At 41.0% G+C, this 22860-nt stretch overlaps 1 protein-coding gene across 1 annotated transcript in view; it reads right to left on the minus strand.

Annotated features, from left to right (window-relative positions):
* Nucleotides 1-22860, minus strand: part of FLT1 (fms related receptor tyrosine kinase 1) — a 91637-nt gene that overhangs the window by 35775 nt on the left and 33002 nt on the right. Inside the window, exons 11-13 of the mRNA XM_062514918.1 lie at nucleotides 19104-19218; nucleotides 10424-10532; nucleotides 2931-3221 (exon numbers count right to left, since the gene is read on the minus strand). Coding sequence (XP_062370902.1) covers nucleotides 2931-3221; nucleotides 10424-10532; nucleotides 19104-19218 — 515 coding nt within the window. The remainder of the gene's footprint in view (nucleotides 1-2930; nucleotides 3222-10423; nucleotides 10533-19103; nucleotides 19219-22860) is intronic.

The following is a 22860-nucleotide window of genomic DNA, read 5'->3' on the forward strand; positions in this document are numbered from 1 at the left end:
ACAATCAGCTGATTTTTCAAGGACTTGGTCAACCTGAGGATTATTATCTTTGCAAACCACCTGTTTTATCCCGTTCGTTTTGCAGCGAAGACAAGGGGGACAGTTTCCAATGTCCTACTCTGCTCACTCCAAATCCTAGGGGCTGGCCTGGCCATCAGCACAGTGTGGGGCTCAGCACCCAGGGCAGCCACCCAGTCCTGACCCCAGCCTTCATGCTTGCCCACAAATGCTGCCTTGCTGGCCAAACTCTGCTCTCAGTTACTTGGAGGAACTTCATTGTAGGCAGAATTTGGCTCAGGGGGGTGACAGGTGGGTGTCACAGAGGGGAGAAGAGGACACTGGTGTCAGAGTACTTGTCTGACCTGGGATGGTAGGGAGGGGAAATTTGCATTTTTAGAAGCAAACAAAGGGAAAAAATTACAATTCATTAATTTTTGGGTTTACATTTGCATTCCATCAGTTTTTGCCCTTTGTTATGATTTTTTGGCCTGTTCACTTATTTTTTATTAATCAGTACAAAAATATAAATACAAGCTTTATTTTAAACACTTAAAAAAAAAGAAGAAACATAATTCACACCTTTCTCCCTAAATAATATATTACACCACAGAAGGCAGAGAAACTGCCCAAACCCATGAGATTCTCCAGTCATCCGAGGACACCAAAAGTGACATCAGTAGTTTTTATCCTGCCACCAAGAACTGCTTTCCTCAAAGGCTTCCAGTGAGTTTTCTCTGTGCCCTCCAACACGGACAGCCACACTGGGATGTTATGACATCCTTGCGCAGCGTGGCCCTCTGAGTGCTGGTCGTGACCAGGCTGGTGGGACCTCCACTCAGCAGTGACATACATCAATGCAATGCACAACAATTTCACAGAAGAACAGTCTAATTGCCTCATTTCCTTTTTTGTTTGTTTGTTTGTTTGTTTTTTTTTTTTTTTGGACCCAAACTCATATTGCCTGGCAACTGGCTGCTACAAATCATCATGCTTCGGCTCCCAAGGCCATAGAAAACTCATAATGTCCTGTCATCACCGCCCACCTTGCCATCAAATGTCTCCCCACAAAATACCCTAGGAGAAAAGGGATTCTCTATTGTAGCTCTTCTGAAGAATTGCAAATGCTAAAGAGTGCGCTTGCTCCATTTTTCAACAGTCGCCAACGACTCCACTTGCATTTTAGGCATGTTTTAGGGAAAAAAAGGGAGCCTGATCCCTTTGCAAGAACACATTGTTTCTGGAAGCCATCATGCTAATAATGAACAAAAGAGTTACTGTATACAAGCAGGCTATAGGTGACATTTCAAGATATAAATGATTATTCTTTTCTGTACTCTGACAACTTCCAGGTTATCAATTGTTTTCTAAGCATTTTAGGCTCCGTGAAACTGGCATTATGGGGAAATGCTATTGTTTACCGTTTCACACTTGACAAAAGCAATTCCCACGTGAAAGGCAAGTTTAGCCGTGGGACACGGTCTCGATACCTAAAGGAGGAAATAGTCTGGTGAGTTCCCAAGCGCAAGAAACTGTCATGTTGTCACCCTCTATTTTAAAAGCACAGCCACTTTGTTCCTTTGCTGTAGCTATTTTGGTCATTGTGGTCTGTTTTGTTATGGTTTATGTAAATGCTATATAAATGATCAATCATAAATGTAACCAAAAATAATAAAAGCTATGTATTGTAAAAAAATAAAGTTATCAGATCTATTAAAAATAGTAACTTCTTCCTTATACAGAATTTATAGCACACAGAAACATCTCATAGCAAAGTCATGACAAAGGAAAAGAAAAGGGGAAATGCTCACAAGGAATTCTTAGGTCACCCTTAATTGTCCTTCAGCAGTTTTTCTGTTTCTTAATCCCCATAATAAATCCAATTGTCATTTGCATATCAAAAGCAATGAATATTTTTAATGGCTTCAATTTTGAATTTGTATTTTAAAAATGTATTAACTAACAGTGCTGGCTAAAACCTTGTCAGTCATGTTAGTGTAACATTCCTCATTTAATAAAATAATTACAACATTACAAACTCCTGAATCTTCAGGCCAGAAGCAACACTCACACTTTTATCAGTAGTTTTTTACATTAGTGCAGAACTGACTTTAAAAATTGACCAACACAGCAACTGGAAGTCTACCTGGATTTATTTGGAGAAACATGGTTCATGTCTGTCAGTTGTAAAATCATCATTATTATAAATGATATGATAGGTCTGTGCATTATATCAACATTTTTATTTCTTCCCTGCATACTTCTTTTAGAAGATACTTTTTTAAGATTAATGTACTTTAGTGTAGAAAATAATTTCAAATAAATAAGTATTAGAACTTGCTCAGCAGGTAATATTTATAAGTCCATCAAGATCAGATTAAAATAAAAAATATGTAGTCCAGTCAATCTCAAACTGAATTGTGCTCATTCTGCACATTCAAGTTAGCTTATTAAATGTCCATTGTTGACTGAAAACAGCAGTTTTTAAAGTTAATCAGTTTATTCAGCTTTGACACTTTTGATGAGGCCGATATCAAAGCGGAAGAAAAGATTGATCCAAAGTTTTCCTTATTGCTCAGTAGGAGACAGCAAGAGAAAAAATAACGACATGTGAAATGTAGCACAGGGGATCTTCCAAACCCCAGCTTCCATGTGCCTTTTCAAAGCAGAAAACACCCGTCTGAACTCAACTGGAAGCTCACGCGTTAGGATTTTGTTTGCTATTCCTCCTATTTCCAACCCATGGGGAAATGAGCACCACCTCAGGGCTTGAAAGGTAGTAACAGTAATAAAAAAATCAAGATGATATGAGACATCTCTTACTGTTTAATGAGTCCTTTAATGTTTTACATTGCTTTGTGTTGTACAATCATTCCTTGTGCTTTTATATTTGAGGATCCGAGAGTAAACAGCCTTTTTGTTGCAGTGCTCACCTCTGATTGTAACATCTTTCTTTTGAAGCACTTCTTTCCCCGTGTATATGTTCCTTGCTCGGCAGGCATAGGTGCCTGAGTGTGCCAGGGAAACGTTTTTGATGGTCAGAGTGAGGGTGATGGAGTACTCCCTGTTGTGAGACTTCTTCGCTTTCGTTTGATTGTTGACTGTCCTAGGTAAAATCCAAGCAATGTCTTTGTACAGGAATTTGTTGGCTGAACAGGACAATACCAAATTCTCTCCTTCAATGGGCATTTTTTCCAAACTAATATGGAATCCACTCGGTACATCTGTCAAAATCAAGAATGCTTTTTAGTTTATATGAAACTAATGAGCCAAAATTAACACAGCATATAATTTCCCCTTTATCAGGAAGTCTTTAAACTAATCAATGTTGTCTTCCTGCTCAGGTGTGTAATCCTTCCTTTCATACACTCAGCTTCAGCTATTCTTACAATTTGTCTTGGGGCTATGATACACTGGGCCTCAGATGTCAGGTGATGTAAACTGAAGTTGATCTTGGAAGTAATGAGTTTGTGTAAGTGTTATGCCAAGTTAAGACAGACTGGGGCAAGGTACCAAAACCAGAAATATTTAAAGACAGCACAGTGGGACTATGAAAAAGGAGGAATATTCTGATCACAGCACCAGCTTGTGAACTGCATAAGAGAAAAGGAATCTCAAGAGGGCAGTATAAAAATACTGCATTTCATCATACTTGGCTACACTGTTTTCTTGTTACTCACAAGTATTCAGATAAAGTACATCTATCTCTTAAAGATGCTTCATATCCTGAGAATTTACAACATCTGTGATCACATACCTGAAATTTCCCTTGGAACAGAGGTGTTTAACCTTCCTGCATTTAAAGCCTACCAGCCACCCAAGAGGCAAGCAGAAGCAGTACCCTCTGCCCTGGGTGGCCAGCTGTGTGTGGGCAGCACTAGGATGAAGATATTTTGTTTAGGTGGCTAGGCATTATCACAGAGGAAAGATATTTTCAAGTGAGAGAAACCAAGGACCATTGCACTGACAATTTACTAAGTGAAGACATGGGTTAAGTTTTCACTTCGCAGCAGATGCTTCAGGCAGGAGCAATTTAGCCAACAATGTAAAAAGTCCTACTTGAAAATGTCCTGCAGTTTCTTCTAATGTCACTTGCAAGCTCCTCCACCTGGGCAGTGGTGCAGAGCTGTGGTGGTGTCAGCTGCCTCCCAGCTGCCTCCACCTGGGGCTCATCCCTCCAGCGAGGCACTTACACCACTGACCTCAGTGAAAGTAAAAGTAAGTTCCTGAGAGAAAGCACTTCCAAGTTTTGCTCCTAGAATGCAACCTCTCTCGATTTATTTGTAGCCAGTATTCTGATAAAGTAATTTCCTTATTCTCGGTCAAGTGACATTGACTGTGGCCATTTTCAATTGTTCTTTCACTACTAATTGCTACAACACTTGGCCGTAAACTTGACTTGAAATCCTAAGAATGGCCTCTTCTTTTATTAGGGAGACTTATATCTCCTTTTCTTGTTTCTTAGATCATGAACAGCCCAACGCTGACTTCCATTTGGTTCATTCTTACCAGTGTTGCTTCAGGTTTAATGTCGCTTCAGCAGAAATGTGTAAAAAGTGAATAATATACCACATATACTTCCATTAACCTCTCTCATTGATTGACCAATCCATCAGAAAGCTTCTCCCTAAATCCTCACAATTGCAAATTGAGCTGCCTTGCCTTGCAGGGGAACCATGAGCATAACCTGCTCACTGCTCTCTGCCTATTGGAAGCCTGGCATCAACTGTTCCCCCTAACATCCTCTTTTCCACGTCTAGCCCTGAGTGCTAAACAGGGGGTAAATGAGCTCCTGCTAGTCCTGGATTGAAGATTCTCCTGACAGCAGATGCCACCCAGGGAGAGGCCTGATTTCTGCTGGCTGAACTCATCGTGCCCCTGCAGTGGGAGCAAAGTGTGTGCCTGTCATCAGCTGTAGTTCAGGTGTGCAGTCCAAAGATCAGCCTAGTGGAGCAGTGACACTAAAATATTAGACTAGGTATTAAAGTCTGGGGGTTAAATTGTGCCACTTACATTCCACTGGGATACCACTTTTCTCTCTCTGGCTATAGAAAAGCTATAAGAAAAACCTCAAATTTCCTGAACTCATCTATTAGTGGCTACTATCAGGATCCTGTTTGATATGTAAGAGGGTATGGTGTCAGATTCTAATCTCAAGTAAAAACATGTTGACTGGAAGCGCTATTAAGATGAAACACCTTCATACATGGAATACATCACATTTAGCCTCAGCTGCCAAAATGTAAAAATCTACTTGAATATAGATGTTCTGTGTTCTGTGTGTGGGCAAAAGTTCACAATCTATGAGGTGAGGAAACAGGTTTCTCCAGAGGGCAGTGCAAACCGTCCCTTTAAGATGGGTCAAATTCCAGAGATCCTGGTCCCTCATGCCTAATGATGAAAAGATCCTACATGATCATCTTAGGCTTAAATACCTAACTCTAAGATTTAAGTCAGATGAAGTGAACTCTATACTTGATTTTGCTAAAAACCATTAAATTCAGACACACCTAAGAACAATCAAATGGGCAACATTTTTAATCTGGATAAGTACTTGGAAAGAAGAAGGTGCTGCCTCTTACTCACAGTACATTTCAAATCGTTCTGATGTGTGTTGGGAAAGCCTGGGTATGGGTAAGAAATAGTGGTAATTTTTGCTTTTGAAGATGCCAGTACTCAGTAAAAGCTAAGAAGAGCCAAGCAAAACTCTTAACATGAAACTGAAGATCCCTGGGGACTGAGGCAAATGAACCATTTTTAGCTTAAAAGAATAGCATGCCAAGAGAATAATGTAGTTATAGTTACAACTACTTTTATGTTGTCAGGTCTGGAGCTCTTCCTCAATGTACCTTCTGTGAAAACTATTTTCTGAATAAATCTAGGGACAGAAGCAAAATGCACAGGATTCCAAAAGAATCATTTGTTTAAAGCCTACGAGCCTCCTAATATATGACACCTCTCACCAATTGTTACAGGCTCAGGCTAGCTAAATAATGCGGCTGGGAATAATGTAGAAGGGTTTTATTTACTTTAGTGATTTGAAGCTTCCTGTGGAAATAGTTCCCAGGTTTCCTGATGGAAGATTTTGTTTATCTTTGCCAAGCACCATCAGGAATCTCAAAATAAAATGCTCTTAGTGACATTGGGAAACCAGGGAGATAAGGCAGAGCTGTTCCTGTTTCACCCTCTGTAATTGCAAACACACCCATGGGCCTGCTGTGTGCCAGCAAAACAGCCCAAAATATAGGGAAAGGGGCAGGCTGGAGGAAAGGGTACTAATACAATTAAAATTGGCATAAAGGTGTTGTTACAGAGACTGCTTCCATACCAGTGAGCAGGAGAGCTTCCAGAAATCACCTTTCTACCTTGCTTTTATATGATTTTCACAGCTACTTTTGTGTCCTGAACAATGATTTGCTTTTAGAGCTAAATCAGTGACAATGCACCAAAAATGCCCTTCGTCTGACAGAAGCCATAGGAAAGCTACTCCAGAGCCCATGATCTTCATGCCATACACCCTCAGGCACAGTGTATAAAATTATGTATATCACTCTCAAACTTTCTAGGAGAAGATAGGCAGGTTTCACTTTAAGCCCAGAAATAATGATATTTTCAGCAACTAAAGAAAGTGCTTGTTCTTCCTAGGTTGCCTCTTTTGTTCTCTCTGATTTCCTTATGTTTACCTTTCTCTGAAGGAGTGAAACTTGTCAATTCCTAACTAGGGCTGCTGGGACACATTCTGCCTTCTACCACCTTCCTAATGGTTTCTGCCTACAAAAAGAGATCCTCCACAGCACTGCAACTACTTCACCAGAGTACATGCATTTTCTCATACCCGGGACAAGGGCTGAGAGAAATTTCCTTCAAGGATAGGGATCTCCCTGTTAAGAACAGGCTTTGTCTCCATCTGCTCTTTGGAGTGATTTCTGGCATGTCCCTTTTATAGGGGGCAGCAGCTCCATTTCCTACAAGGAATCATCTCGTCCTGCTTAGACATTTCTCTTACTTTTAGACACTTTTGTGTGGCTCAGGCTGACTTCAAATGGCGCCAGCAGACTCAACAACATAAGATAAACTAGCCCTAAGTTGTCACACAAAACCTGAAGTATTGGTTTTGGACTCATCATAAGGAAATACTTTGCAGTGTCCTGTTCACATCCATCAGCATTTAAGGCTCTCAGGTTTTTACTACGTCAGAGCATTTTTCAGTACATTCTGGACATGTTTGTTTCTTGATGTGAAACATAGGCTGAACCCAGCCACAGCAGTTTGGTCTCAGCCTGATGGAGGAGAATTATGGTGAGCCTAACTGGATTTTCGTAGGGACCAAACAACAGTATTGTTTACACTGCTTTCAACCAATGCAAGTGAGTGTCAGGGGATGATCAGGACTTTCTATGTCACACATCTGAAGTGCTCAGCTCCAGGAACTCATAGGACAAATGCATTTTGACTTCACTACCCTATAAAGAATGCCTGCCACCCATCAAAATGTTAAGAAATTCCAAGCCATAATAAAGCTGACACTCCTCTTTCTGAACAACAGCCAATATAAGATTCTTCAAAGGAAAGTCATAATATTCTGCATGTTCTCATGCAAGCTTCAGTATCAAGGAGAAGGATGTCCTTCAATCCTTGGTTAAGATCTGAGAATGCTAGGTCTAAGCAGGAAAACTAACTCTTTCACGTCACAGTACTAAAATATTTGAAACCACCATCAAAACTTTGAAAGGGAGGTTTGGATACAGTGAATGGGGTCCATCCAAGTATAGCTTCATTTGGTTTCAGCATCTTCCATATTGTGAAAACTGAGGAGTAAGAGTTAGAGAAGGCCAAATTCAGCATCTTGCACATTGAAAGAGCAGCATTCTCAGTGAATGATTCTCAGTGACTTCTCAAAGTTTCATGTGACGTACCCACACAAAGATGAAACTATCATTGGCGTGTTAATTTATGGAGAGCTATGTGGTGTTCAGCTTTCTGTCCAAACACACAGTGTGAGGATAGGGATGAAAGCAAAACTGAGAGCGAGGACAAGAGTCATCTTCAAGGTGGCAAATATTCTTTTCACTTCCATTAATAGAACATGGAGACATTTTTCTTGTTTCTGTACTTTAACAACCAACCTGCCTATGTGTCACTTATCTGTTTATAGTTCTCATGCTTCTTACCAATTTTCTGTATTTAGAAATAACTGGCACTTTCTAAATGTGAAAGTGTGTTATGACATGCAGCTTTAACAGCTGTAGACACCCACAAACAAAGTCTGCCAGGTGAAACTGCACGAGGAGCACGACAGTGGCTACCTCAAAAAGCAATGTCGACTGCTTGCAATGGTGCCCATCTGCTGGTGTGACAGGGAGTTATGCTGCCTTCTGGCAGCAAAGGCCTGAAATGTTGGTGGGACAGTGCCACAACTTGTCAGGAGCCCTGACTACTACTCATTGCTACTCTTCTGTGTGGGCAAGAGTGATACCGCAAGCTGGATGGAAGCCAGATGGAATCTGGGTGGATTCAAGGAAGACTATAAAATCCTGGAGGTGCTAGAGAAAGGTATTGGTGCCCAAGCTAACTTTCCTTCTCTATTATCAGTTGGAGGAAAGAGTGCTCCCCTGGAAGCACAAAACCTGTTCATCTGGGTCAACAGACTACTCAGCTGGGAACCAGCTCTGTGGAAAGAGACCTGTGGTGGACAACAAACTCAGCATAAATGAATAGGGTGTTGCTGTGGCAAAATAAAAGTTAACAGGCTGCTGGGTTGCACCAGCAAGGGCATCACCAGCAGAGCTAAAGAAGTCATTACACTCTACTCAGAAGTTGTCTGGCCACATCCAGAATGCTCCATTCAGCTTGGGTCTCCTCTGTACAAAAGAGACGTGGAAAGTCTGGAAAGGGTCCAGAGAGGTGCCTCCAAGATGATCAAAGGACTGGAAAGCCTGCCATATGAGGAGAGGCTGAGAGAACTGGGTTTGCTCAGCCTTGAGGAAAGGCTGAGGGGAGACTTTATCAACATGTTCCAGTACTCAGAGGGTGGCTACAAAGAAGCTGGAGACTCCTATTCTACAAGAAGACACATGGAAATTATGAGGGGTAATGGGTACAAGCTACTCCTGAGGAGATTCTGATTGGACACAAGAAGAAATTTTTCAAAATGTGGACAATCAGTCACTGGAATAATCTCCTCAGGGAAGTGGTGGATTCTTCAATTTTGGATGCTTTTAAGATCCATCTGGACAAGATGCTGTGCTTTCCCCAAGACAGATTGGACCAGATAATCCTTCCAACTTGGTATTCTATGATTCAGCTACTCAGAATATTTTTAAAATACAGAGTTTGGAAAGGGAAGCATCTTTTGAAGTAGATTTTCCTTTCTTTTTTTACCAGATCGAGTGAGTGTGTGTCTATTCTCTTTTGATATCTCTCAGAATAGAAATAGAATGAATTTCACTAAAATCACTCATCTGCATTATAAGCACGAGAATGACAACATAAAAACCTAACAGATTATGATTTGGGGATTAAAGCATCTAAATATTTTAGCCTTTCTGCTTTTTCTCATATTTTTGGATGAATTACATTTCTTTAATGATCTACCCTGAAAATTGCCAACAGCCTTTGTTTACATAAGTACTACTTTATAAACAAAACAAAACTTTTGACAGAAAACAAAGCCTTTGTAATTGCATGTGCAGAGTTTATGCTGCTGAATCATGCAGCAGTTATTCCCAAAAACACACTGTGGACTTTCTTCAGTAATTCCTGTAGTAAAACATCAAGTCATTTGTTTGAAAATTCCAAACACATCTCGTAATGCAAAAATGACAGAAAGCATACTCATATGTGAAGATAATATGATAGGAATTCTTGGTGCCATGGCACAAATGACATTCCGGGCTTTCTCAGAAGGGGAAACCAAACTCTGTAGTCTGTACCCTGACACTTTTCCACCTATAAGTTGCCATTGTCCCTGAGATCTGTGAGGGGTACCCCAGTTATCTCTAGCACCATGCAGACACTGGCACTGTTCCAGACACCATGTCATGAGATATCCTGGTGGGCAACAGAATGGGGCTGTAGACACTGTCAATGTCACACGTGACACTGGCTTACTGGTGGGTGAAAATGCACTAAAATGTCATGTATGAAATGACTGCAGAGATGAACCAATATGGGGAATTACTCATTGCTGAATTTGTGAGTAATTTCTGTCATGCCTGATACTTGAGGGAGGAATGAGTCATTCACCAATTTGGTGTCTCTTGAAATCCAGACCAGCTGCTGTGAAACCTATCAGCATCAGCCAGAAGCATGGTATGAGCTTACAAGTGCATTCATTACAGCAATTCTGTGGTATATTAAAGAGCCACAACAGCCTAACAGTTGTAATCAGGAAACATGTTTGACTCTATAGAGGAGTAGATCTTACCTGTTACAATAAAACTGACATTTCTTTCAGATTTTCCCACTTTATTGGATGCCACACAGCTGTAGATTCCTGAGGATTTGACTTCAGCTACAACGAGAGTGCTAGCAGTCTGCAAAAGAAAGAAGAGGTTTAGCTCTCATTGGCTCAAGAAGTCAGTTAACACTTGCCTTCTCTTTTTTCTAAGTCACCACTGATAGTTCCATGATCCACTATTTCCATTCATTCAGTGATGGGCACCTCTGGGGCTATTTAAAGGAGATGTCACCATGTACAATTTTGCAAAGGATAGAAGAATAACAGGAAACAAGCTCCTTGGGTCACCCTTATATCATCAAATCCATCATGACCAAAAATCTTTGAACGTGTCTTTCAGATTGATTTATCTCTCGCTGGTGATGTAATGGTAACTACAAGACATGAAGCACGACACAATGTGTTTCACACAAGGAGATAAGCAGCCTGTAGGAGAGCCAGACTGCAAAGGGAATAGGTGAGGCATGCCTCAGGCATTTGGATAATCCTGGGAGAAAAAAGAAGCTCACTTTGGCACTAAACTCATTTGATATCTTTCACTTTCCCACATACGTGTCAAGTGAGACAGAACAGCGGCAAAAGAGATGAAGAGATTCTTCTTTTGTACTGTTTTCTGTTCTTGGATTTAATATTTCTATTATTAAATAATTATCTGTCTGTTTTATTTATGTTATATTCTATTCTCATCACAAGAAGTCCAGCACGCTAGATATTTTCTCAGAGTTATACGACTTGAAAGATAAGACCTTGAAAGGCCAGGGACCAAAAACACCTAATGTGCCCTTAGAAATTTCAAAACCACTGTAATAATAAGAGTTATACTTTTAGGGTGATGGAAAGCCATGGTCTAATGGTTTGGGCACTAAGCAGAAGAGGAAAGTTATGCAGAAACAAGTGACATGTTACTCTGTTATGGAGCTGAGCATGAGGCACAGACTCTATCTGTGCAATGTGCTCCCAGTTACAAATCGGTAGCTTAATTTTCTGTCCTTCTCTTGCCATTTTACTTGTTCTGTAAAACATATTTTGGCTGGAGTTACAATCAGCTGGGACACTGACGAAAGGAAATTGTGGGGCTTCAGAATTCCACTTTTTTGGATTTGTTTGTTTTTTCTAAAAATCTTAAAAATAAGTTCTGTGCAATTGATACATTCTTTTTTCAGAGACAAGCACAAGAGGGTGAGGCAGTAACAAATAAAGACCAGTTATCTACATTTTTATATAAACACTGACATTTGCACAGCTTTCGTCTCCTGCTTGGAGAATCCATAGCTATCCTCACACTCCTGTTGAGCCCCTGAATAGATTTAGATCTTCTGGTTTCCAAAATCATTCTCTAGTAGAAAGAGTCTATTACTTTTCCTACTACTCAAGCAAACACTGTTGAGGCAAATAATTTGGCTTTGATTTATTTGTTTTAGAAGACTTCACTATGGTAAATGCACTACAAGTAATGCTAACAGAACCTCTACCCTGTTAAATTGTCTCAGTAGCAAACTACCTGTCTGCTAACACACTACATAATATTTCTAGCTCAAATTTTTATAAATTACCTTTTTGGATCTTCTGTGAAATGAAAGAGGATCAGTAATACAGCCCTTAGAAAAAATCATCCTGTTTTGCTAAATTCAGTAGGTTGACCTCTACAAATTTCTAATTATAAAGGGTGGGCCCAGCCATGTCCATATTTTGTCATTCTCTTTGAATTTCTTCCAGGTTCTAAACATAATTTTTTAAAGTGTGGAAACAGAGCACAGAACCAGGATTCCTGCATCTTTTTTATCAACACTAACTCAGACCAGAAGGAAGTCCCACAATGTCTACCACAGAAGGCTAATGTGGGTGGTTAAAAAAATGCTTCTGCCGTCCCAGACTTTCCACCAAAAAATAGCCTTTTTTTCTGCTAGTTGATATTACCTCACAGCAACTTTGCCCAGTAAGCAACTATGACCTAACATGCCCAGTGAAGGAGAATGAAGCTCTTGCTCTCTGACTCCAGGACACATGTCTTTAATCTACTATACACAGAGGCAGAGTATTTCTGAGCCTGAAAAAGCACATGGCAACTATTCCTCCCACAACTACTCCAAAGGTTTGAAAAATGTTTGGAAGTATCAGGCAGTGTTTTGTCCTTATATCATTAGGTATTACTTTTTAATGGAAAATTGTGATATTATCTTGAGTTTTGCTGCTTCAGCCCACGTGATGTGATTTTATTATTACTTTTATCACACTGAAGATGGTGCATAGAGTTATGCTAAAGCAGTATGACTGCAGTCACCTACAGATGATGCCTTTTCTTGTGTATTAAATTAACTGAGAGAACACTCGTTGGCATTGAAAGCCAGAGATTTAAACTTCCAGCTTTTTCCCCCCAGCAGCGTTTTGGTTTTGACCAACTTACACTGTCCAAAATACTTCTTTAGCATGGGCCAAGGATCACTTCCAACAGGCGACCCCCTTGCAAGCAATGGCTCTTTGGAAGGCAAGGGAAATAAATGCTGTGAGCACAGGAGGCCTTCGTGCCAGAGAGCACACACTGGTATGTTTACTCAGCTAAGACAGAGAAAGCCATAGTGTCTCGGAGGAAGCAAGACTGACTTTGAAACAGAATGGAATATTTTAGAGACAACACGTCTCTGTATAAATCTTTTAGCTTATAAATTAGTCACAAGGATAAGATAACATTTCTTTAAATACTTTGTGAGCCCTCCAGTGGTGCAGTCTGTGTTTTGCATTGTGGATGCCAGTCAAAACCCACCAGAGAAGCAGTGTGTACAAAACTAAGCCTGGCATGTTGTTTATGGAGAAACTATGGCTGCTTGAGATCAGTTTGTGCAGCATGGTCCCTCTGTAAGGCTATTGCTGCAAAAGAAGCAAAAGTTTTCGCTATTCTGTATCATCTGGCATCACAACAGGGAGTTTAAGGCCCTGGATTTGCAGCTACGTTATATACAGAAAGTCTAAACTGAGTTGGTGTGATCAGACAGAACAGCCAAATCCCTCCTGGCATGCTCAATATCTTGTGCATCATCTGTCCACAAACCTCATTTACCACCAAAGTTTTGGCCCTTTATGCCTTTTTTCTACTCCCATCATCTCGCCTGAAGCAGCCTGTTACAGACTCATCTCAAAGTCAGGGGTTAGGGGAGTAAGTGCCATACTGCTGCTGCTCTGCTGGGCAAATAAAACAGGCAAAGGCATAAATCCTAAGAGAAGGAAGAGGCATTTACAGATTTGTTTGTGGAGGAAACTGATGAGGAAAAGAATGGGGAGGCAAAGAGAATGCAAAGCAGCTGACATAGTCATTGTGCTTGGAGCCATGGTGGGCTGGTCCTTCACCTAAAGGGTCTCCTCCAATTTCTCTTTTCCCACAGTAGCTGACATAGAGGATTCCCAGTGCTCCAGGTGATGGCAGAGAAGGAAAAGAAGTTTTCAGAAAATGTGTGGCAACCTGGCTCTTACATGACTCCCCGAAGGCCTCTGCAGACACTGACATGAACTTGCTCTCTTCAGAGATTGCTGCCCTGACTTCTTGAAACAGCCTATGTATTTGAAAAGCAAAATACTGCCCTTTTGACACAGAGCAGGTTAGTACAAGTCTGTCAGTTATTGCTGATTCCCTTCTAGTCATGCTTTTAAGAATTATTGGTTTAAAAAATAAAAGGAAACAATGAAAATACTCTCTCTACATCCTTGGATTTATCTCTGTCTAAAGGAATATAACTTAGGAAGATCCATATCTAACTATTGGTAGCACACTGCTGGATTGGTCTGTTTGTACTATCTGCTTGCCTCACATGTTGGCAAGGAACATCAGTGCAAAACATCTGGTCAACACATTTCACCTTCAGGACCACCATGGAAGAAACACCAAAATATCCTCAAAAGGAGGGCATGAGTATGTGCAGGAGGGCACCCACTTTCCCCCTGGGGTTAGACAGAAAAATCTCTATGAGTTGTATATCAAGCAGAGCCAAGTTTTCCTTCTGCATCTTGTGCTGTTCCACCGCTCAGCAGCTGCAAGCCCCTAGTTCTGCTGGTTTTAATCTCACCAAGGGCTTGGCTCTACTGGTACCTCCCAAAGATTCACTTAAAAGTGTTGACAGCAGTTCTAGTAGCGCTCAGGAAGGCTCCAGGAGAAGTTACAATGTGCTGAAGAGAGACAAGCAGCGCTCCCACTGCTATCTTTAGCTCAGGTTCTGAGGAAGATCATACTGTCCGTATGTTCATCTGCCTGCCAGCCTGTCCATCTGTCTGCCAGTATCCTCTCCTTCCCCACATGCTCAGTTTTGAATCAATTGTCCAGTTTCAAGCAAAACTTATTGACAACTCAATGCTCATGAGGTCTCATGCATTTCATGAAAACCAGCTGCTGGGTAGAGGAGAAAGATCAAAATGCTGCTGTAGTGACTAAACAGCTTTCTCCTCCTCTTTGGGTTCCAGATGGCCAATCTGCACAGATGTACTGGCCAGACAGCTGGCATGTGTCAGGACTGAGAACAGACACAGCACAGGCTTCTTCATCTCATCAGTAATGTGAGAACTCAAAAGAGAGGTAGAGAGGTTTAGGGCTTGGCATAGAAGAGGCAGGAGAGATAGAACCCTTCTATTTTGCATCAGTCATGTCCAGGAAGGATTGACTCTTGACTATCTAGCACTCCACTTTGGAGGGTTACACTTTTTAATACTACCACCAGTCAGGCTGACCCATCTTTGCTAGCCAAACCAGAGTTGCACCAGGGTGAGTCTAAATTTTATTTTACAGAACCATGTTACAGGGCCATTACTTTCAGTTTTCCATGAAGTCAAGTTGCTTTGTCATACACAAGTGCTGGAACCACTAAAAGCCTGTGTCAGTAAGGTGTCCATGCAGTGGAAAACAAAGCCATAAACATATATGTGTATATATATATATACACACACACTTTTACACACACACACAAACACACACAGATATATATATATGGTAAGTTCCATTCCAATTTCATGCATTACTATCCTTTATACACAATACCTGGAGGCATACCCTGTGACACAGGGCTAGCTTTCGTGGTACCTGCCATTGTTCAGTGGCACTCCAACATTTGCTAGCTGAAAAGGCATGAGGCAGTCAGGGATATTCTGTTCCATTACAGGCTCTCAGTAGGATAGGTCCCGAAAACAAGAGGGTTTTGTCTTACTCTCTCCAACTTTTCCTTGTACTCAACTGCCTTCCTTTCTACTGTCTCCTCCCCTGGGATTTATAATCCTTTTTTCTTGGCCCGCATTTTTTTCCCCTCATCTGAACTTGCCTTCTTAGTGTTCTTCTGAACATACTTCATGCCCAGGATCCTTGCTGACTTCTCCTACAGCACCCTGTCCCTTGTGTCCCTGTGCAAGGAGTACCAAGTGCTTTCAAAGCTGTTGATAAGCCAGCGTGTGCCTGCACCCCGGGGCAGAGCACACTGCTACCAGTTGTATGCACCACACAATGAATGCACCAGCTCTTCGTACCTTATTATTGCTAGGGTCATTCACTGACTGACATTCTAATGAACACTGACCATGCAAAGAATAGCAATCAGTGTTAGCCCTCAGTTAGACACAGCAGTCAGCTTTAACTGGGAGCACTGAGAAGTGATGGGGGTTAGTGGCTGAAGGACAGGAGGGTGTCTGTGTCTGTTTACACGATAGGCCTAAGAATAGCGCAACTTTGTAGGAAGTTGCTGAAATGCCCAACAAAATGAGAATGAAAACATTGGGTGGGGGAATCAAATCACTTCAAGAGTTGTCTTATGATTAAGTATTATGGCTTATGTTACAAAGTTCTTCCATTGTACCACTAGAGTTTCTCAATGTCTGCCTGGAGAGTCTTTAGCGGAAATGTTACTAAAACACTGTTGTCACGGTTTCTCTGTCACCAAAGAATAATGTAGTGCAGGCTTCCTGCACTACTTTAACTGCACAGGCACAGGGCTTGAGGTTTTTCTAATTTTAAAATATACTTGTGGCTACCTTGATAACCACAGACAAACAAACAGCCTACCGCAGCAAAGAGCCAAACTGGAGGCACTTAGATGTTGCACATACAAGAAATGTGGAATTGGCACAAAGTATTCAGGAAGGTGAAAACAGCTACTTTCAATGCTAAAGAAACCTGTTGATCATTCCTTGTTCATCTCTTCCCTTTCTTACAATAATATCATCCTGTGACCACACACATTTCTCCTTTCATGCTAACCCAAATGTGGAACTTTCTGAGTTTCTTCATTCATTTCCTACCTCTTTGTCTCCTACATCTTTGTCGTTTCCACTGAGCGCTGAGATTGTTTTCACCATGCTTGCTGTGTTGGTAAGTGGAAGTGGGGTAGACAAACTGTTTATTCAGCAGGGCACCACCGATGTGGAAGTGCCTCAGAGAGCTGTTCACAGAACAGCAGGAACAGAACTCACAGTAGCAGTCCATCAGAGACAGACAGTTGTGATGACGTGCTGCATTCAGTGAGCTCAGTGCTATTAACACTCCGACAATATTGCTGCAGATGGGCAAGGGTTCTGTCTGAACTGTCTCTTTGAGTTTGCTCAGGGAGGCTGAGGGTGTCTTGGGCTGTGAAGAGTGAAAAGCCATAGACTCCCATGGATTTAAAAAGAACAATCCTGGATGCTCTAGAGCAGCTGTGTGTGCACTAATCATGCAACTCTCAGCTTGGCCAGGAGCCTGGGCTTAGAGAGCATTTTTTTACTTACAATAGCAGTCCAGCTGTGATTGAAACACTATGGAAGAGCAGCGGAAATAGAGAAACTTTATAAATGCTGTGAAAAAGCTGAGTACAGAAGTTGTTTCACTAACCTCCCCCTCCCCAGAGGGACCAGGAGGAATAAAGCAAAGCAAGGTAGACTTTTCTTAGTCTAAGAACTAAAGAGCAAAAAGACAAGAAATACCAGGGAGGACCAGTAAGTTTCGTTGCAAATCCTTCCGTGCAAAGACCATTCCTTGGTTCATTTCTGGGCACATTTTTAAAAAGGGCTCCTTGCCAAAGACTTGCAGTTCTGCTGCAAGGACCCATTATTAGCATCTTCCTCCAGGGAGGAATTTATTTGCTGTTGACTGGAAGTTGCTCTGACATTTTAGCCACTCCTTTTCCACTGTCTCCAAAATGCATGGTACACAGGGAGAACTAATCTGGTCATTAGACAGCTCCTTCTGCACCCTGTGAGCAGGTAGGACTTCACCCATAGCATGCCTATTTGACTGCTGGAAAATAATTGATTCTTATCATCTTGTTCATCACTCCCCCTGTGGAATAGACTTTGTCTTCCTGTACCTGAAATGATTTCCCTTTCCTCCTTCAAATCCCTCCTTATGTTTCATTTTTCATGTGCTTTCCTATGATAGTGTACCCTAGGAAACTATTTGCTCCCATCTTTGCCTTGATCTTTAGGCACGTAGAGCTGGACAGCTAAATAGAGCAAATGCCTCACTGGGATCCAGCCTGTTCCCATGTGCTGGAATGGTGCCACGAACACCTGTGATACTTTCTAAATAATATAACAGCCAGAGAAAATGCAGTCCCAGATCTGATTCTTGGCTGCTCGTAAAACCCTATTTGTTCTGTGGCATGTGAAAGGGCCTTGATGTGAGAATAAGTACAGTTTATACCCATTTTCATATGCAAGAAACTGAAGGCAGCCATCAAGGAAAAGAGAGCTATAACCCCAGTGCCCTTAGAATTACAAAAAGCATTTTGGTGTCATTAAAAATGAAACTCCTAGAGTAAGACAGGCTTTCAAATTTATAATCTCTTTAGTTACTACTGCCACAAACCGAACGATCCTGTGAAAACAGACTCTGTGACAGTGTCATGTCACCTGAGCTGCTCTGTACCACAGGCCACCCAACCACACCAAATCAGTCTCATGTATATCCCAGGGAAGTGCAGTTGATCTAGGGTATCCTTGATTTGAGGCTTTAACTGATGGACAAAGCCCTGTAGCTGTTGCAAGTTAATCTCATTGGCTTTCTCTTCCACATTAGACACCAATAGACTACAGGCCCAAACATCCTTCAGAATTACCTGCATCTCCCCATGACCCATAAAGGGATGCTTGGCTTGAACTAACACTTAAATTTAGATGGTTAACACTCTTGGGGTAAATCCCATCTTGCTGTCTCTCTTAAACTTTACTTCCATAATCTGGATTCTTTTGGCTCTTTAGAATTTATTCCAGAAAAGACTTCGCCATCTAATCATCTAGGACCACATCTGTGAATAAACTGACTAATGAGAGTAAATAATTTAATTTTCATAGGACAAACAACATGAAATTGTGCAAGTGCACAAAATGAGGCAAAGATGGCCTGAAACCCTGCCCCATGCTCCTGAGGTACCCCAAGATACTTCAGGCCATGAATAAGAGAGCAGATATCGTGAAGCCCACTGATATACTTTCTTGGCATGTCACTTACCTTAGTATGACTGCCTCCAGAAAAAAATGCTCTCAGCAGATGAATACCAAGTATGAAACTTATCTGTATGTATGCAGGTCCTCAAATCTAAACACTATAAAAGTGCTGGCTTCTTCTCTGTTACCTTGATAGCATCTTACAGTGCCTTTTTAACACATGCTGTCACATAGAAAGGTTATCTGCTCCCAAGAATCATACCTTATTTTTGCCCTCTATTACAGCTGTTCTCTCAGTGATGCTCTGGATTCTGTTTCCTACGTTGCTTCCAGCTTTCAGGATGGAAGATCCTTCAGTATAAAAGCAAAATCCATTCCTGAAGACAACAAAAAATAATATGCTATTGATTTGGTGATAGAAATTCGACACATAAGACAAAGCAATTGTTTTGAAAACAGTGATCAGTGATGAAAACTGCAGGTGCTGTGATGACCAGGAAAGTATAATTGTTTTCCATTTACTCTTGAGGTTTGAAGCCCGAAAATTGGATTCACTTCCACAGCCAATCCTTGAATATTTGCTCTCTGGAGTCAATGATCACATTTAACCCACTATAAATAGTGAAGACACAATTTACAGTCAGATCCTAAATATAGGGCTGTACAAGACCAACATCCCATTTCCAATGCTTCTGTTTTCAGACATTGCCAAAACATGAGTTCATACTGGTTTTAGCCTTTCACTCAAGACAAATTATATTTGTTTCAAGGTGCATCCCATAATGCATTGGATGCCCTTTTATTCTATGCAGGTTCTTTTTGTTTTAACCAAAGATTATGTCAGTTTTCGTTTCTGAGTATTTTTTAGTTCAGTTTACAAAAGAGTAAGGTATTTATCCTGAGGTTCAATGATTAAAATACATACAGTAAAAATAGGCATAATCTTGCAAATAAACAAAATGAAGTTACACAAAACTATACCCAAATGACAAAGGGATTTATATGATAATTTAACTGGAAGAAAATCAAATACATCTCAATGAATGGAAGTCTCAGAGGGAAAAAAACAAACAAACAAAAAAACAACAAAAAAAACCCCAAAAACAAAATAAAACAAAAAAACCCCCACGTTTTTGCCTTATGCAACACATTGGCTTGTAATCAGAACATTCAGGTGTGGTCATGGTAGAGCTAATTTTTTTCTTAAAGTCTGGTTTGGTACACATGGAAATAAACACATTGGAATGCTTCTTAAGTGCTGCCTGACCCTGTTCTTCTTCGAGAATATCTAGTTCAGTTTTTCATCCAGAATTTAGCTGCTGCTTGTTCAATTCCAGTGTCATTGGTAGAAATTAACCCTTCAGCTTGATGAAGTTCTTTCAAATGCACTGTGTTCATTGGATTTGAAAGATAATAGTTGTACTATCTGTAACCAAATAGTTCTGACTTGTATAACAGTTATTTGGAGAAATTAACTTTAAAGCCCAGTGGCTGAAAAACATAGTATGATGCAATCCTGACCAAAGAATGAGGTTCACTTCCCTTCATGCAACTTTGCAGTTTGCTTTTCAGGGTAAACTTTGTGTTGTTTAGAATACCAATTGTACACCAACTTTACATGCTTGTTTTCAACTGTGCAGCTTTGCGTCAAACTGGCCAATGACTTAGCAGATATTACAGCTTAAAGAAATTATGACATGGAAACTAACCTGGGCTGCCCAAATTTCACAATGTGTACTGAAAGGATCAGTGCATAGAAAAGAGCCAGGAGAAGGCAATGGAGATTCATGCATGGAGAGAGGATAGGGAGCAAGAGCATGTCAGGAAAGCCCTATCTACAAAACCACTTCTTTCAGACTCTGGTTTAAAAGCAAACTTCTAATACATTACTTTTGAGGTCAGGGTGAATGAAAGACAGGTGCATTTGTAAGGGCACCTGTTGAACTCAGATGGGGAAAATGGTTAAAATAATTCAAAAAGGTAGATGCCATTTACTTTGCACATTTAAAGCTTTAATAAGTCCGGTTCTCTAACAAGAATAAAACATAGAAGGCATGATAATTTGGCTAAGCTGGTAACATTTTCATGCCATAGAAGGTATCAAAACTCAATTTGTGATGACAGGCACACAAACAGGCAGTACCAAAAGCACATTTGTGACTGGATGCAATCTGTACAGGGAAACAAGAGACAGCAAAATCCCACTTCATGCATATTAAAAGGTGCCTCCTAATTTACTTTTTTTCCTATCCCCACAGAATGCACTAATGTTTCTTTGTCACGGTGCTGAAATTTTGTCCTCTTTACCGTAGAAGTCCTTACATGTATTTTGGTAAAGGACAGAAAGAAGGCATAATGTGCCTTGTGCATCTCTGAAAAGCATCTCCAATTTCCTTTCTTACAGCTCTGGAGTCTCCAGACTCAGTTGCTATTATTATACTCTTCTTCACAATTCCTTAAAAAGACGGTATATATTTAGTTTGCCATGTCTTAGGGATGAGGACAGTGTTATGTCTTTGTTGATGCTTAGCACAATGAGGTGCTGATTACTCATTAATACCAGAATGTGAACTGCCACCATAACTACAATAACATCACAATAAGAAGAAAAACACATGTGAAGTGCTAGATTAGCCTTGGAGGCACATATGTGAGCTCTACTGACATCACATTTCATTCTATATCCAAACTGGTGATTACAATGTTAACGAAATTAGAGTAGAAAATCAAATATGCTTCAGAGCTGTTGCCCATGGTTTTAATAAAAAAGGAGTCTCAATCAAGCTGTGAATACTACATCCAGCAGCACACAGCTGGAGCTGTGAGTACTGCTGTACACACAGTGTCAGCTCCACTGGCTGCTGGATCAGCAAACATTTATGGATCAGTTGCAGCACAGCTGCCAGGCAGAGTCTAGGACAAGACTCACACTCATCCCCTTGGATGCAGAACCAGATGCTTCCTCTCATCAGCTGCCAAATCCCTTCACTTTAACCCCAAATGCACTAAAAGCGCTCAGGGACAACACACAAGCTGTATTCACTATCCTGAGCTGGCTACTCAGGTTAATACTCCAAGTCATCCCACCTCTTACTGCTGCCATGTGAAAGATACTGCCTAAGTCAACAGCATCAGGTAGAGATGGGGAAGGGAAAAATTAGTCAAAATCCTGCCGCCTAACCTGACCTCAGCTTCTAACAACGGGTATTTTGTAAGAGAAAGAGAAAAGGTTCTGCTGAACTTAGATGCAATCATCAAACCAAATGTTTGTGTTAAGAACAGACGCTTGGAGAGAAAGAGGGAAAAATGAAAACACGAAAATCTATGCTGGCTGGAACCAAAACAGGCAATCATCTTCCTGTTAACTCAATTGATGTTTCATAGTGTGTCCTCACATAACATCAGCTACATGTTTTTCTGATTTCAAGGAAATTACCAATTTCTTCAAACAACCCACTCAGTAAAACAACAAGGGCATTGCATTTTTAGTAGGGAGTCTCTGCGTTTACAGGGAAATCCCACTGCATTTTAGATATTTGAATCTTACTCCAGATATCTCCAGAGTACATGAATTCCTGAAATGTTTTGTTGTGGGATGAGCCTGGTCACTTTGCATCTTCAGGAAATCTTACAGCAGGGTTACCGCAGGGTTAATGAAGGAGCACACAGTGTGTGCAGGTGCTGATAAACAAGCTGATATCTGCCAGCACATTTTTACACATTTCTTTCACCTGTGTCCCTGCAGACCCTTTCACGTTTCTGCTGTGTGGGTGCAACTCTCTGTGTGTAGAGATCCCACATAACAAATGCTAACGGGGGTGTGTACAAACCTAAGTTTATAGAAGTTATAAGAGAGGCAATCAGACTCTGCTGCCTTAGTGGAGCACTGGTAGAAGCAGAGCACTCAGGTTAATCACCCCGTAAGTAGTTTTTCCCACGTGCCTGCATGCGTGCTGGCAAGCACATTTGCAGGTGTGCACCCACACAGGCACACATCAGCCTTTGTGTCAAGAACCTGA

Source organism: Cinclus cinclus, chromosome 2 (assembly GCF_963662255.1).
Source record: "Cinclus cinclus chromosome 2, bCinCin1.1, whole genome shotgun sequence".
Lineage (NCBI taxonomy): Eukaryota > Metazoa > Chordata > Aves > Passeriformes > Cinclidae > Cinclus > Cinclus cinclus.